The sequence below is a fragment of the Corythoichthys intestinalis genome, chromosome 9, assembly GCF_030265065.1.
Source record: "Corythoichthys intestinalis isolate RoL2023-P3 chromosome 9, ASM3026506v1, whole genome shotgun sequence".
NCBI classification, from domain to species: domain Eukaryota; kingdom Metazoa; phylum Chordata; class Actinopteri; order Syngnathiformes; family Syngnathidae; genus Corythoichthys; species Corythoichthys intestinalis.
Genome location: NC_080403.1, coordinates 42,772,891 through 42,789,278, shown reverse-complemented (window position 1 = coordinate 42,789,278; position 16,388 = coordinate 42,772,891). Strand labels below are relative to the sequence as shown.

The window sequence follows — 16,388 nt, the reverse complement described above, 5'->3', positions numbered from 1 at the left end:
TTTTAATTTGTTCGTTTTACCCTGAAAACCCCCGTTTACAGACGTCGCGCAACCGCTTTTATTTTAACCCAGCCATCAAACTAAGGTATAGTGTTGCACCGATACAGATACCTGGCTGTGCAGTATCAGCCGATACCGATACCATTCCGATACCACTCTGTTTGCAAAACAAAAACATATATATATATATATATATATCAGAGGTTTTCGTTGTCTGTCATTTTGACTGACAGGGTCATAAAAATCCGGTCATAATCTATTTTTACCAGTCACTGAAATTTTTAAAATGATAATGATGACATATTCAATAGTATTTAGTTTTCATTCATTTTTAATTTTGTAACGCTTGCTTGGCGGCGAAAAATTAGACACTGAAGTTGTATTTTTCTCCCTCTTTTTACTCTGCTTACCGCCAACAACACCAACAAAACAACTCCACTCCCAAAGAAAAAGAGGCAACCATATAGACCCCATCACCAACGTCACACAATGATCTTAATTGTGGTTGTCAGCCCAAAATCTTCTAAATATATATTAAATGCATCTTACCAGATATAAAATGACTACTACATAGTCTGTGGTGATCGTTTGGTGCCCCGATTTCTTGTCGAATTACAGCAGTCCATCTCGCTCTCCTCTTCGGTAATTCCAGCTCCAATAGCATATATTTAAAAATGCTACCGTTCACAAGTTCGTAGTTGGATCACGGCGATCTCGGCGAACCACCGTCTGTCACAATTCCTGCCTCTCTCGGCCTCTCCCGGGAGTCGAGCTGTCATCATCATTGTGGAACGCAAACTATATATGTTCGATATATGTCCATCAACGTACAAGTCAAGTTGTCTTCTCTTTTATAACAGCATTTCCCAGCTGTAAACAAACGAATAAAAACTTGTAACACTTGGATATATGCGGTGCATTCAAACACGATTAGCAACAGGCGGCTAGCAGCAGTAGCAGAAGTTAGTTGTTGTAAAAATGATTAAACTTCGTAATTACAATCATCATCGTAATATCAATAGCAAAGGCAACAAGTCGTTTCATGCGCCAGATTTTAGGTTTCGTATTTTTAGAGCACATTACCTTCCATAACAGCGGGGGCATGACTGCAGGAGCTGTCAGTTTTGTCCATCTCCTTATGACGAGTACGAGCACCCATGGTTTGGAAATCGACATGGTACGAAGCATGGAGGCCTTGGCTTGGTTCTCCACCCGCCTACATCAAAATAACATTCCCGGGATCTTGTATAAAGACCTTCCAACTTCGATTCCACCGCCATTGACTTCAATGGTAAACAGGCGGAAACGGAAGGGGAAGGAAGACATAAGGAAGTAAACCGGTACCTCGAAAACTTGTCTATACACAGGCGGCAATCTAGTCCACCAATTGGATCACGCGCTGGCACACCGGGTGCACCAATAAGAACCTCGCGTTGATGTGTCAATCACGGTGCCGCCGCCAGACCCCGGTTACGCTACAATATTCTGACAGAATAGCCAACGACGTCATGCATTAAGAGAGACAATAGCTAATTAATGTGCCACCCTGTGGTCTGGGGTGTGAATTGCAACCTGTCAAAATGACTGACGGACTTCAGTTTTTTCCGTCACCGTTTTAAAAAACCGGTCAACGACGGAAAATTTCCGGTTAACGCGACCCCTGATATATATATATATATATATATATATATATATATACACTCACCTGCCACTTTATTAGGTACACCATGCTAGTAACGGGTTGGACGCCCTTTTGCCTTCAGAACTGCCTCAATTCTTCGTGGCATAGATTCAACAAGTGCTGGAAGCATTCCTCAGAGAGTTTGGTCCATATTGACATGATGGCATCACACAGTTGATGCAGATTTGTCGGCTGCACATCCATAATGCGAATATCCCGTTCCACCACATCCCAAAGATGCTCTATTGGATTGAGATCTGGTGACTGTGGAGGCCATTTGAGTACAGTGAACTCATTGTCGTGTTCAAGAAACCAGTCTGAGATGATTCCAGCTTTATGACATGACACATTATCCTGCTGAAAGTAGCCATCAGAAGTTGGGTACATTGTGGTCATAAAGGGATGGACATGGTCAGCAACAATGCTCATGTAGGCTGTGGCGTTCCAACGATGCTCAATTGGTACCAAGGGGCCTAAAGAGTGCCAAGAAAATATTCCCCACACCATTACACCACCACCACCAACCTGAACCGTTGATACAAGGCAGGATGGATCCATGCTTTCATGTTGTTGACGCAAAATTCTGACCCTACCATCCGAATGTTGCAGCAGAAATCGAGACTCTTCAGACCAGGCAACGTTTTTCCAATCTTCTATTGTCCAATTTCGATGAGCTTGTGCAAATTGTAGCCTCAGTTTCCCGTTCTTAGCTGAAAGGAGTGGCACCCGGCGTGGTCTTCTGCTGCTGTAGCCCACCTGCCTCAAATTTCGACGTACTGGGCGTTCAGAGATGCTCTTCTGCCTACCTTGGTTGTAACAGGTGGTTAATTGAGTCACTGTTGCCTTTCTATCAGCTCGAACCAATCTGGCCATTCTCCTCTGACCTCTGACATCAACAAGGCATTTCTGCCCACAGAACTGCCGCTCACTGGACATTTTTTCTTTTTCGGACCATTCTCTGTAAACACTAGAGATTGTTGTGCGTGAAAATCCCAGTAGATCAGCAGTTTCTAAAATACTCAGACCAGCCCTTCTGGCACCAACAACCATGCCACGTTCAAAGTCACTCAAATCACCTTTCTTCCCCATACTGATGCTCGGTTTGAACTGCAGGGGATTGTCTTAAACCATGTCTACATGTCTAAATGCACTGAGTTGCCGCCATGTGATTGGCTGATCAGAAATTAAGTGTTAACGAGCAGTTGGACAGGTGTACCTAATAAAGTGGCCGGTGAGTGTATATGTACGTATAAGGGATGCGACGATACAGTTAAGTCACGGTTCGGTACGATTTTCGGTACAATTCAATACATTTAATGCTCTGAAACAGAAAATACAACTGTTATTATTATTATTTTTTTATTTTTTTATTTGCTAACAAGCAAAAATAACAGTGCCATCATATAAACAAGCATTTTAGTGCATAATATTTATGTGCTTACTTATTGATCTGAAGAAATTTTGTATATACTGTAAGTGCTGAAAACAATCTTTACTGTTTGTAAAGTGGGGCACACTGTTGATTGCTGCAGCTCTCTTAGCAGCTATATTTACCATAAAAGCAAAACATCCTATTTGTGGTCCGAGTCCATTTGTAACATGTGCTGAATTAACAGTATTTGCAGCATTATCTATAGTCACTGATATGGATTGATTTGGCCTGCTTAACTTCCATTCAGTCATGGCGGTTTCTAATTCATCAATGTAGTATATGGACTACTAGACATGTGCCGGTTACCGGTTTCACGGTTTACCGTGGTGTGAAAACGTCGCGGTTTCAAAACCACTAAAATTTTCTTGTGTCAAAAATGCAGCCAGAAGCGGCTTGGCGCAGCAGCGCTCACCCCCTCCCGTTTGTTGCTGTGTGTGAAAGTGACGCTATCGGCTAGCCAGCCAGCTAACCCAAAAACAAATACTTCAAACATAAGGCGTACTGTTCTTCAATTTATTGAGCTCTCAAATCGTGCTAAGTGTACTGTCGCATTTTCTCCCATATGTTAGATGATAAATAATCGATACAAACAAAGAAAAATTGAAAAAAAAAACATTTAAAAAACAACAACAAAAAAAACACTGAAAGGGGGTAAATATATGAAAAAGAAAATCTCGACCACTCCTTGATGTCTGCGATTTCTTCATCGGGACCTTTGTTATATTGCCATGTTTCACCCATAAAATCCCCCCAAAATCCAGCTGTGGGCATTCACAACTGTGTCTTGACACTCAGTGATACATGCTACATTGAGTTTTTTGATCGAAACGAGGTAAGTACGCAATAACATCTCGTTAAAGTCATGGCGTCTGTAATTCTGCTGTCGCGTGCTCTCGCCTCCAGGTAGGGTTTTGCTGTTTAAAAAAAATGTGTGTTTTTTTTTTTAAATGCCCTCCTGTTCAAAATTTTTCTTCCCCCAGAAAATGGAGATTTTAAGCTTTCCAATGATGTATCACACATGCATATCGGACAATTTTGAAATTTGGCCAAATTAGGGGTCTTATATGTATATATATATATATATATATATATATATATATATATATATACAGTGCTGCTCGAAAGTTTGTGAACCCCACAGCGATGGTCAGATTTTTTGTAAAAAAAACTAAAATAACCTTATTAAATGTTAAGTTATACCCAAATCCACAATACTGACATTCCAAATAATGGACTGAAACAAAAGAAATAGTTATATTGTCATTCTTTATTTAACAAAAGTGGTTGATTTAAGAAAAACTCAGATATCATGTGTGCAAAAGTATGTGAACCCTTTCAGTTAATAGGATATTGCGCCTCCTTTTGCAGAGATTACCTCAACCAAACGGTTTCTGTAGTGACTAATCAGCCTCTCACATCTACTTTGGGGGATTTTTGCCCATTCTTCCTTGCAGAACGCAGTCAGTTGAGAGAGGTTTGATGGGCGTCTGGCATGAACTGCTCGCTTCAGGTCCCGCCACAGCATTTCAATGGGATTTAGGTCAGGACTTTGACTGGGCCAGTCCAGAACACGAATCTTCTTCTTTTTCAGCCATTCCTTGGTTGTATTGCTGGAATGCTTTGGATCATTATCATGTTGCATGATCCACCTTCTGCCAAGCTTTAACTTCAAAACAGATGGCGTCAGGTTATGTTCTAGGATTTGACAATATTCCTCAGAATTCATGATTCCCTGGACTATGTGGAGTTGTCCAGGTCCTGAGGATGAAAAGCAAGCCCAGATCTTGACATTCCCACCTCCATGCTTCACTGTTGGGAGAAGGTTCTTTTGGTGGTATGCAGTGTTGACTTTTCGCCAGACATGGCGGTTTTGGTTGTGACCAAACAGTTCAATTTTGCACCTACATCAGTTGATGAAAACTCTTTTTAATTTAGTCTCGACAACACAACTGTTAAAAAAACAAAAAAAAACTACTGAATTGATTGATTAGGAAATCAGGTTGAAATAATAGAAAATTCCAAAATGTTGAGGGGGTTCACAAACTTTTGAGCAGCACTGTATATATATATATAGCATATATACATAGCAGGAAACACTCAGGTGACTTGAAGTTCCGCTCTGAGACCCCTAATTTGGCCAAATTTCAAAATTGTCCGATATGCATGTGTGATACATCATTGGAAAGCTTAAAATCTCCATTTTCTATATACATTTTATATATACATATATATAAGTTTCACCATCAAATAGCTATGAAAGTCAACATTATCATTCATAAGGCCTGGCAGTGAGGACCGCTGCCCCTGAGTGACATCATATATCTGCCAACCAACCAGGGTTTTATTTTATAAAGTGGTACTTCTACATACGAAGTTAATTCATTCCAGGACCATGTTTGTAAGTCAAAATGGTCGTATGTCGAGCTGGATTTTCCCATAAGATTACATTATAATTCCATTAATACATTCCACAGCCTGAAACCTACACTAAATCCTTAATAAATACTGCTGGCACTATTACAAATGGCAATTGCACATAGCAAGACAAATAAATTCTAAATTTAAAAAATCGTAAAAATAATACAGTATAAATAATAATAATAATGTAATAATAATTCCTGGAATAATGTAATGAATCGGGTTCTAATGTGGCGAATGTTTTTTGCGTGCTGTACCCGAACGCACCGCCTGGCTGAAATCACAGTGAGATAGAGAGTGCAGTAGATTATAAACTTCATAAAATATTGACGGGACGCGGCTGCAGAGATCTGCAGGTTGGAAGGCAACATATATAGTCTGAAATATCAGCAAATCTTAGCTGCCTCTTACATTCCTAAACATAAAAAGGGACAAATTCTGCAGCTGGATGGCGCTTCATCGCTGACTTCAATCTCTACCTCAAAGTTCCTCAAGGCAAAGAAGATCAAGATCCTCCAGGACTGGCCAGCCCAGTCACCAGACATGAACATCATCGAGCATGTCTGGGGTAGGATGAAAGAGGAAGCATGGAAGATGAAACCCAAGAATGTTGATAAACTCTGGGAGGCATGCAAGACTGTTTTCTTTGATGTTCCTGATGACTTCATCAATAAATTGTATGAATCCTTGCCGAACCGCATGGATGCAGTCCTTCAAGCCCTTGGAAGTCATACAAAATATGAAATTTGGATCTCACAGCACCACTACTCAGTTCCCTTATGTCATGTAACATATTTTTGTATTTGAAGTACATTTTTTGTTCAATTTTCTCACTACTGTTTATAGGCAACAAAACTTTTGTCTTACCAAAATTGGACCTTTATGTCTTCGTTAAATGATAAATCTTTTTTCATTGAAACAAATATATTTTTGTACATTCAACATCATTTGGGAGGGTATTAACCTTCATATGAGCTATTTCTGAAACCAATTGAATAATTAAAAGTCAGGTTATTATCAACTGTTTCTACAAAATGGATAAGCGACAAGACTTTTGTCAGGGACTGTAAATATTAGCACAGATTTTCTCAGGGGTATAAATACTTATGAACCCCAGTAAATTACAAATAAATTATTGAAAAATCATACAATATGAGATCCAGATTTTTTTTTATTTTTTTTTTTTAGATTATGTCACTATGAGTGGAAATGCATCTTTGATTGAAATTTTATACCTCTACCTATATTCAAAATGGGTGAACTTGCAAAATCACAAGGGGTGCAAATACTTCTGCTCCTCACTGTATATTATTAATATTATATTTTGTTTTCCTGACAGTGGCACCACCCCAGAGGAATAATGTACAGCCGCCCGCTCCCAGTTCCTCTACCACCCATGGGCCTCCCCCCTCTAGCTCATCCCGTTACCGAGAACGACGCTCTCGTAGGACGCATCGCAACGGTGGAACCAGGGATGACCGCTACAGATCAGGTCCAGAATGTTACATAATCATTTCCAGATTGTGCAAGAATCAATAACATCACTGTTTACCTCAGATTTATTTATTTATTTTTTTGTTGGTGTGAAATTACAGTATGTGTGTGATGTTTAATTAACTTAGAATTTAGGATAAGAACAATGATGTTTTCCTCTAAGATAACCTCACAACTAGGGATGGGAATTGATAGGATTTTTACGGTTCCGATTCCATTATCGATATTGCTTAACGATTCGATTCTTTATCGATTCTAATTTGCGGGAAAAGAAGAACAAACGTTTTGACTGGCATCGAGTGTGTTTAATCAGAAGTCACAACCTTACAAACTCACAACGAGGTCAAAAGAGGCCCAAAGCCTCAATATTAACTGTGGCAATAAGTGGCAAATGCACAATAATGTGTAACATTTTACTGAAACATTTTTCTAATAGGAATAAAAAATATTGGTATATATTGGCATATAGGTCGTTGTTCTGCCGTTGGCAATATGTGTTAAAGGATGGATCCCCAAACTTTTTCCTGTGAGGGCCACATAACTTTTAACTGATGAGGGGCCGGGGTCAATTCGAACAGAACAAAGAAAAAGTGTGACGATTGCAGGACTGCCGAAATGTAAAAAAAATATTGTTTTTCAGAAAGCCACAATCAAATAACCCTTTCTGGATTCTTCACGGAACAAAAGTAAATAAAATAAAAATAATAATATAATAATAATAAATAATAATAACACTATTAATCAAATAGATAATAACCAAATAACCCTCTCTGAGTTCTTCACAGAAAAAGGCCAGAAAATAAATAACACTATTAAGGAAAAAAAAAAAAAAATCAAAATGCTCTCTGGTATTGTTCAGGAGCCGGACCAAATGTGGGGGCGGGCCGTAGTTTGGGGACCCATGTTAAAGTGTATTATTTACCAGTATATTGAAATGAATACATTTTAGTTTTTATGGCGCTTTCACGCTCAAGTGGGGTCGCCCTTGCGCTTCCTCACGCAAAGAAGAACGCACTCACGTGAAGAAGAAATGCTGCATCCAAGCGAGTGAGCGAGTTAGTGAGAGAGAGGAAACCCTGCTACGAGCCTACGTTCTTTGTTAATGTTTGTAAAATATCTACAGAGGCAACGCCTGTGTGTATCATCTTTTGTGTTGTTGTTGTGTGTTTCCACTCGCGATCAGACACTTAAATCCAGTTGTGTAGTGGTTTGAACGATGTGCAAATGCTAGCGAACGCATGCTAACCGTATTGTTATCACTGTATTAGCAGCTAATCATCGCTGATTTACGTTGATGCAAACCTGTTTGTTATTGGGGACGAAATTGATTTGTTTCATTTCTATTTTTAGTTTCACTCTTTAAGTGATGGTTGAATAAAGTCAGCAAATTATACCAACGTCTTCTGTATCGTCATTTTGGAGTTTAGCTAGCTGTATAGCTACTCGGTGAGGACAGTGCAGTCTGTTCCCTCCCGATGCAGTCATCTCCACCTTGCAAGACTGCAAGTCGTTTTGTTGTAATTTTTCCTCGTGAAGTGAAGACACACTTTTGAGCGTTTAAACCTACGTGCTGTCATTGTTATGTTTAGTTTGTTTGTTGTTATGCAATGCTTGTGCTAAACCATCTTAACCTTTCATTTTCACCCTCTTTCCTGGTGAAGTGTAGCCAAACTTTGGAGCGGGTGGTTCTTGGCGCCATGCTAGTTTGATGCTTCTGGACAACAAGACACGTCACGACGCAATATGCGTCTTTAGGAATCGTTAAAGGGATCGTTCAGGCTTTTTCATTGTGATGTCGAGGCCTCAAAACACAAGGAACCGGTTCGGAATTGGAATCGTATTTCGATTCCCATCCCTACTCACAACTGGTGACGTTACTCACTGGGGACCCCCTTTGCAAACTGACATCACTTCTGGCTATGTAGGAGGAGGTCTTGTGCAGAAAGCAGGAATGTTGATCTAGTGGGGAAAAGATGGCAAAGCAGTGGTGTGCAGATAGAAGATGTGAGACTGTAGAATTCAATCCCTCCAGACTGAGACCCACCTCATAGCTTTCTTGTTCTTTCTCTTCACATCACACTCTCCTGTGGACAAAAAGACATTTCAGATACCATACTGACTCTTTTTATTCAGAAGCAATGGGTATTAAAGTATTTATTAACTCCCATTGGGGCATAAAAAGCCAGAGTGATTGTTATTGTAAGATTTACTGAAAACATGCTCTCCAAGTATTTAAAATGGATATCAAAGGAGTTGAAATATCCTTTTGGGAAATTATTTGTGTCCAGATGGTATAAAAGCAAAAAATAGTGTTTGTAAGGGACCAGATAGTAGTGACTCAGCTTTAATGAAGCAAAACAAGTAAGGATCCTTTACCAAGCTATCACTATGAAGATGTTATATTTAACTTCACAGATGTGTCGGGAGTCATCCTCGCTCACGTAGCAGCCTCAAATGTGTGCAGATGATCTGTAGTTATGTAATTGTAATGCTCAAGCTGAGCTGCACTTTGTTTTTATCTTTTGATGCCTGAATGAAGTCAGTTGATGCTCTGCGTCACCAAGTGGGTTGCTTCCATGCACCATGTGAATGCGTGGCTGCTCATGTAAGTCCTTCTAATGTGCCTGTGGGTGTCTTCAAGTGAAAGCATCTGCAATTATGTGCGTGGGTTAATGAACAGTTAGCCTCCTCTTGTTGTTATCACACTTTCAGCCAGAAAACACAGCCTTTCGTTCGTTCCTTCCAACTAACAATTTAACAAAACTAAAATATTTTCATACATTTTGAGATGTTGTCGCAGTTACAGTGGGGTAAATAAGTATTTAGTCAACCACCAATCGTGCAAGTTCTCCTTCTTGAAAAGATTAGAGAGGCCTGTAATTGTCAACATGGGTAAACCTCAACCATGAGAGACAGAATCTGGGGGGGAAAAAAACGAAAATCACGATGTTTGATTTTTAAAGAATTTATTTCGAAATTAGAGTGGAAAATAAATATTTGGTCACCTACAAACAAGCAAGATTTCTGGCTGTCAAAGAGGTCTAACTTCTTCTAACAAGGTCTAACAAGGCTCCACTCGTTACCTGTATTAATGGCACCTGTTTTAACTCATTATCGGTATAAAAGACACCTGTCCACAACCTCAGTCATTCACTATCCAAACTCCACTATGGCCAAGACCAAAGAGCTGTCGATGGACACCGGAGACAAAATTGTAGACCTGCACCAGGCTGGGAAGACTGAATCTGCAATAGGAAAAATGCTTGGTGTAAAGAAATCAACCGTGAGAGCAATTGTTAGAAAATGGAAGACATTCAAGACCACTGATAATCTCCCTCGATCTGGGGCTCCATGCAAGATCTCAACCCGTGGCGTCAAAATGATGACAAGAACAGTGGGCAAAAATCCCAGAACCACACGGGGGGACCTAGTGAATGACCTACAGAGAGCTGGGACCACAGTAACAAAGGCTACTATCAGTAACACAATGCGCGGCTAGGGACTCAAATCCTGCACTGCCAGACGTGTCCCCCTGCAGAAGCCAGTACACGTCCAGGCCTGTTTGCGGTTCACTAGAGAGCATTTGGATGATCCAGAAGAGGACTGGGAGAATGTGTTATGGTCAGATGAAACCAAAATAGAACTTTTTGGTAGAAACACAGGTTCTCGTGTTTCGAGGAGAAAAAATACTGAATTGCATCCGAAGAACACCATACCCACTGTGAAGCATGAGGGTGGAAACATGATGCTTTGGGACTGTTTTTCTGCAAAGGGACCAGGACGACTGATCTGTGTAAAGGAAAGAATGAATGGGGTCATGTATCGAGAGATTTTGAGTGAAAATCTCCTTCCATCAGCAAGGGCATTGAAGATGAGACGTGGCTGGGTCTTTCAGCATGACAATGATCCCAAACACACAGCCAGGGCAACAAAGGAGTGGCTTCGTAAGAAGCATTTCAAGGTCCTGGAGTGGCCTAGCCTGTCTCCAGATCTCAACCCCATAGAAAATCTGTGGAGGGAGTTGAAAGTCCGTGTCGCCCAACGACAGCCCCAAAACATCACTGCTCTAGAGGAGATCTGCATGGAGGAATGGGCCAAAATACCAGCAACAGTATGTTAAAAGTTTGTGAAGAGTTACAGAAGACGTTTGGCCTCCATTATTGCCAACAAAGTGTACATAACAAATTATTGAGTTGAACTTTTGGTATTGACCAAATGCTTATTTTCCACCATGATTTGCAAATAAATTCTTTAAAAATCAAACAATGTGATTTTCTGTTTTTTGTTTTGTTTTTTTTCTCTCCACATTCTGTCTCTCATGGTTGAGGTTTACCTATGTTGACAATTACAGGCCTCTCTAATATTTTCAAGTGGGAGAACTTGCACAATTAGTGGTTGACTAAATACTTATTTGCCCCACTGTACAAAGCTCTTTTTTTGTTTTTGTTTTTTTAAACCAGTTTGCTTTATTTTGTCTCTGAGTAAAATTCCAAAAACACTTTGTTTAAGGACATTTACACTAATTGCCAACAAATTTGGAATCTGTTTTAATGCTCTCTGTCCTGGTTTAAGTTCAACATCATTTTTGTGATTTGTCGATTGATTGCATAACCTTCCAAAGACAAAGTGCTTGCCAAACAAGAGGATCTCAATTTTGCAATGTTGCCACTGGAAAAGCAACTTTTTTTTTTTTTTAAGTACCTGCCCACTTCATTGTTGGTACCCAGCCACTCAGCTCTGTAAAAGGCAGTGATGATGGCAAATAATTTCCAGCTGCCACAAAGCCATACAAATACACTATATAAATTGTACATGGCGGAAAACACTCAGGTGACTTGAAGTTCCGCTCTGAGACCCCCAATTTGGCCTAATTTCAAAGCTGTCGTATATGCATGTGTGATACATCATTGGAAAGCTTGAAATCTCAATTTTCTGGGGAAGAAACATTTTGAACAGGAGGGCATTTAAAAAAAAAATTAAGCCCCCAAACACTAACTGGAGGTCAGGCATGAGAGAGCATGATTAAAGACACCATGATTTTGACGAGATATTATCACGTACTTACATTGTTTCGATCCAAAAACTCTGTGTTCCATGTATCACCAAATGTCAAGACACAGCTGTGAATGGCCACACCCGGACTTTTGGGGGATTTTATGGGTGAAACATGGTAATATAACAAGGGTCGTGATGCAGAAATCGCAGACATCAAGGAGTGGTCAAGATTTTCTTTTTAATATATTTACCCTTTTACTTTATTTATTTATTTATTTATTTTTTATTTCAACTTTTGTTGGTTTGGATCGATTATTTACCATCTAAGATATTGAGGAAAATGTGACAATAACAAAAATACAATTAAGCCGAGAGTTATGAGGTAGACATCCGTGACCTATTTACAAACACTATTTTTTTCATTGTGACATAATTTGTTTAAAAGTTTAAAATATACGAGTGAATATTTTTTTACGTTTTTTTTTCTTTGAATATTCAACATCAATTAATGATTCCAAGCTAAAAATGACAGACATTTCGAATCATGAACATAATTACTTACCTTCTATTTATGGCTGGGTTGAAACAAAAGCGGTTGCACGGTGTCTGTAAACGGGGTTCTCCAGTGTAAAACGGACAAATAAAAATAGTTTGGGGGCTTAATTTGCCATGAAACTGCTATGGCAGCAATATAGACATATTGTTTTATCAAACACAACAGTTCGTTTGGCTTAAAATACAGCAGTTTATTTTAAAGAGGGGTGCAAGAGCAGAAACGGCTTTTTCAGCCTTGTCTGTGTTTTCCGCCACATACAATACACAAAAATACCTAGCCATATTTTTAATTTCACATGTGCGGATGCCAATAAAATAGAAAAGTTCAAAATCTGTACATTCATTCAAGTTAATAGGGGCGTGCTGCATCGCTCTTAGCGTTTGGCTGCCTTATATCATATACAGTTATTCCTGGGATATGATGCCTGCCACGAGTAGCGGAAGACTACAAGTAACTGACATCTCTTAGAAAGGTTTAGGGATGTTGCAAGTAGAGGTGTGCAAAATTTCCGATTCTTAGATTATTCGCGATTCGGCCGTGGAAGATTCGAGAACGATTCACAAACATCCAAATTCCGATTATTGAAATATGCGAAGTAAAGCAGAAGTACACAACACTCAGCGCGCCGCGCGGTCTTCGGGACGGAACAGAGCGAGAGTAGCTAAACATCATGCTTCCCATTACCCGGTCCCTCGGGTAATGCCAATGCTCAACTCACGGCTCTCGCTCAACTCATGCAACGAGATAAAAAAACACAACAACATACCTGACTGCTGCCGAAAAGCTGCTCCAAAGTACATCCATATAATGTTACGGTGGATATCATTTATATAGGACTAGATGCAATTTAGATTTGGTAGTGTTAGCAGCACATCTACAAAAAGCTAGATGAGGGCGTTATAAACGGCCGCCATCTTAAAGCAGTACACTTCCCTGCAAGGCTGCTGTAGCGAACCTTCCAAACAAACCTAATTAACTTTTTATCTAAAATACTCCTAAATCGGTAAAATATTGACTTGAATCTATCTTTAAAATAGTTTTAAAACTTTCACATGTCGAAAGTAGACAAAAGGGAAATTATGGAATAACGGGAGCAATTTTAACAAATTTAATGGTTGATTCACAACATTAAATTAATTGAATGTAGTTTAAAGCTGCTGATACAGAATGGGGACTGGAGTTTTTTATTTAATGTTATTTTTGTATATTTGTTTACTGCTATATGTTAACTTGATACTGAAATAGTAGTGTGGTTTAGCCTGAGAGTATTTTTGAACAATTTTGGAACTAATGTACAAAACATTAAAAAAGGAAGGGGGTGCATCAATAATCGTTTTATAATCGAATCGGAGCCTCTGAATCGTAATCGTAATCGAATCGTTAGGTGCCCAAAGATTCCCAGCTCTAGTTGCAAGACAGGGGCAAAACACCACTTCAGGCACTAAGTGGATTACACCAGAGCACAAAAACAGCAAATGTCTTTTTTCAGGAAATAATGGCGGAAAGGTTAAAAAACTTTAGCAAATATGTGAATGTGCTCATAGTGAAATGTAAAAATGCAAGACGAATTGTGTTTAATCTTTTATGTCTTCATTTTAAAGCACTTTAAATTGTTTGAAATGTGCTTTAGAACAATTAGAAATTTTGACTATAATCCAATAGTAGTAGTTTAGCGTCTATTCATGTGTTTTTTAATTATGTCTTTTCAGATATTCACTCTGAAGCAGTACAAGCTGCTCTGGCTAAACATAAAGAAGAAAAAATGGCGCTTCCCATGCCTACGAAACGACGTTCAACCTATGTGCCGTCCCCCATTGAAACACGCACACCACCAGGTAGGAGAAGAGGGCAATGAAAGCTTGAATTCACACTTTAAACTCGATTTTAAAAAAAATCTAAAACCACTCCATTTCCCTAAAGACTCCTCATCGGCCTCTGAGGACGAAACTTCAGTGCGCAGGCAGTCGTCAGTGGTCATCCCCGCCCCTTGTCTCAATCCCAACCAGCAGAGCCCCGACTGTTGGATCAACCGCTCGGCCCAGGGCTCGTCCACATCCTCATCGGCCTCATCCACCATGTCCCATGGAGAGCCCAAGCCGCAGCATCACAACCAGCCTCAGCCTCAGTACAAGCCTCAGTACCAACCTCTGTACAAGCCTCAATACCAGCCGCACCAGCAGCCGCCACACGAGCCGCCGCCGCCGCCACACGCTGCAGCCATCACCGACATGATGGCCCACAGTCGCATTGGTGAGACAGTGTGTCTAGCTGAACATTTCCACATTTGACAAAATAGTCTTGACTACGTGAGGGCATGCAGTGTAGTGTATGATGTTTAATATTTTATTGTTGGTATATTTGTGAACATTGAAAATGTAGTCCTGTAATGTAACCCTTTATCAGGCACTCATTGGCTGCATGTTCCCCTTAAAACACCTCTCTCCAGTTTTACTCTCCCTTCAGTCCAAGGCATTAGCAACCTCATACCGTAATTTCTGGACTATTGGGTACAAGCCTCACCCAGTACATTTTTAAAGGAAAAAACATTTTGTACATACGTACATAAGCCTCTCCTGCCTATAAGCCGCGTGTGCCCACTTAATAACAAGAGACATTGACAAAGAAATAGTTTTTTCAAAATTTTAATAACACACCTTAACTTTTCGTTCCAAAATGCGCCGGCAAACACGGCAGTTATATAGCAGCGGCACGGAAGTTAAATAGTATCAGCATGGCGGGACAGCACTAACTGGGCTGGTTATTAAAAACATAAAAGTCTTTGTTAGCAATTTTCATCTTCCTCCTGTGCACTCAAACCATGGAAGTCTTCACCCTCAGTGTCGGATATGAAGACGCTCAGATACACTTCGCCACGCACCTACTCAGTCTCCCCTCAATGCCTCCCATAATGAGGCAAATTCACTCATGAGCCCGTGCCATCGTCCTCGTGACGCAGCAGACTGGCCCTTCGAAATCCATTGGTGATGGCGGATTTCTTACACACCGCTTCACGCTGCCTGGCTCCCCCGGCATACTTATGCAAAAGCTGCTCTTCGCATGCGGTGAGTCTTGGCAAACGATCTCTCGCCGCTCGTCATCAAAGCTTCCCATACAACTCGGATGGCCAATTTAATTTCTTCTAGCATTTTCCATGATGCAGGTCTGCCAATTCTACTCATGCTCAAAGACGAGGGTCCGCCACCTCTATTCATGCACAACGCACAAAGTTAAACCACCAGTAATAGTGCAAACTAGCGTCTTCCTCGACACATACAGTACTGTGCAAAAGTTCTAGGCAGGACACCTGCCTAAAACCTTTGCACAGTACTGTATATTTTTATTATATTATGTATATACAGGATATACTGTATGTATATATTTTCCCCAAGTGGAAGCTTCCATTATCCTAATAAATTTAATAATTAAAAAATATATATATACAGTACTGTGCAAAAGTTTTAGGCAGGTGTCCTGCCTAAAACTTTTGCACAGTACTGTATATTCCACGTGTCTCACTGCCACATTCCATGCTCGAGCGCCCCTGGCGGCCATCAGAAAAATGCACAAATTGGCCGCATCATTGCACACGCCGCAGGACCCAAAATGAAGGAAAAAAGTAGCGGCTTGTAGTCCGGAAATTACGGTAATTAAAATCCAAACCCACTTCATGTCACCTTGATCCACTTTCCACAGTTGTCATTAAAACATGCCTTCCCTCAGTTGCTCCCCTCATCACTAACATAATTCATTCTTCTCTCATGTCTGGTAAAGTCCCTCCGTCTCTTCAAATTGCCACCATCGCACACATTCTT

General features: G+C 40.2%; 1 protein-coding gene across 5 annotated transcripts in view; it reads left to right on the top strand.

Moving 5' to 3' along the window:
- dip2bb (disco-interacting protein 2 homolog Bb) overlaps positions 1–16,388 on the top strand; it is a 145,589-nt gene that overhangs the window by 75,858 nt on the left and 53,343 nt on the right. For all 5 annotated transcript variants that reach the window (XM_057845157.1, XM_057845155.1, XM_057845156.1 and 2 more), the window contains exons 3-5: positions 6,871–7,023; positions 14,286–14,411; positions 14,497–14,826. In XM_057845157.1, coding sequence (XP_057701140.1) covers positions 6,871–7,023; positions 14,286–14,411; positions 14,497–14,826 — 609 coding nt within the window. The remainder of the gene's footprint in view (positions 1–6,870; positions 7,024–14,285; positions 14,412–14,496; positions 14,827–16,388) is intronic.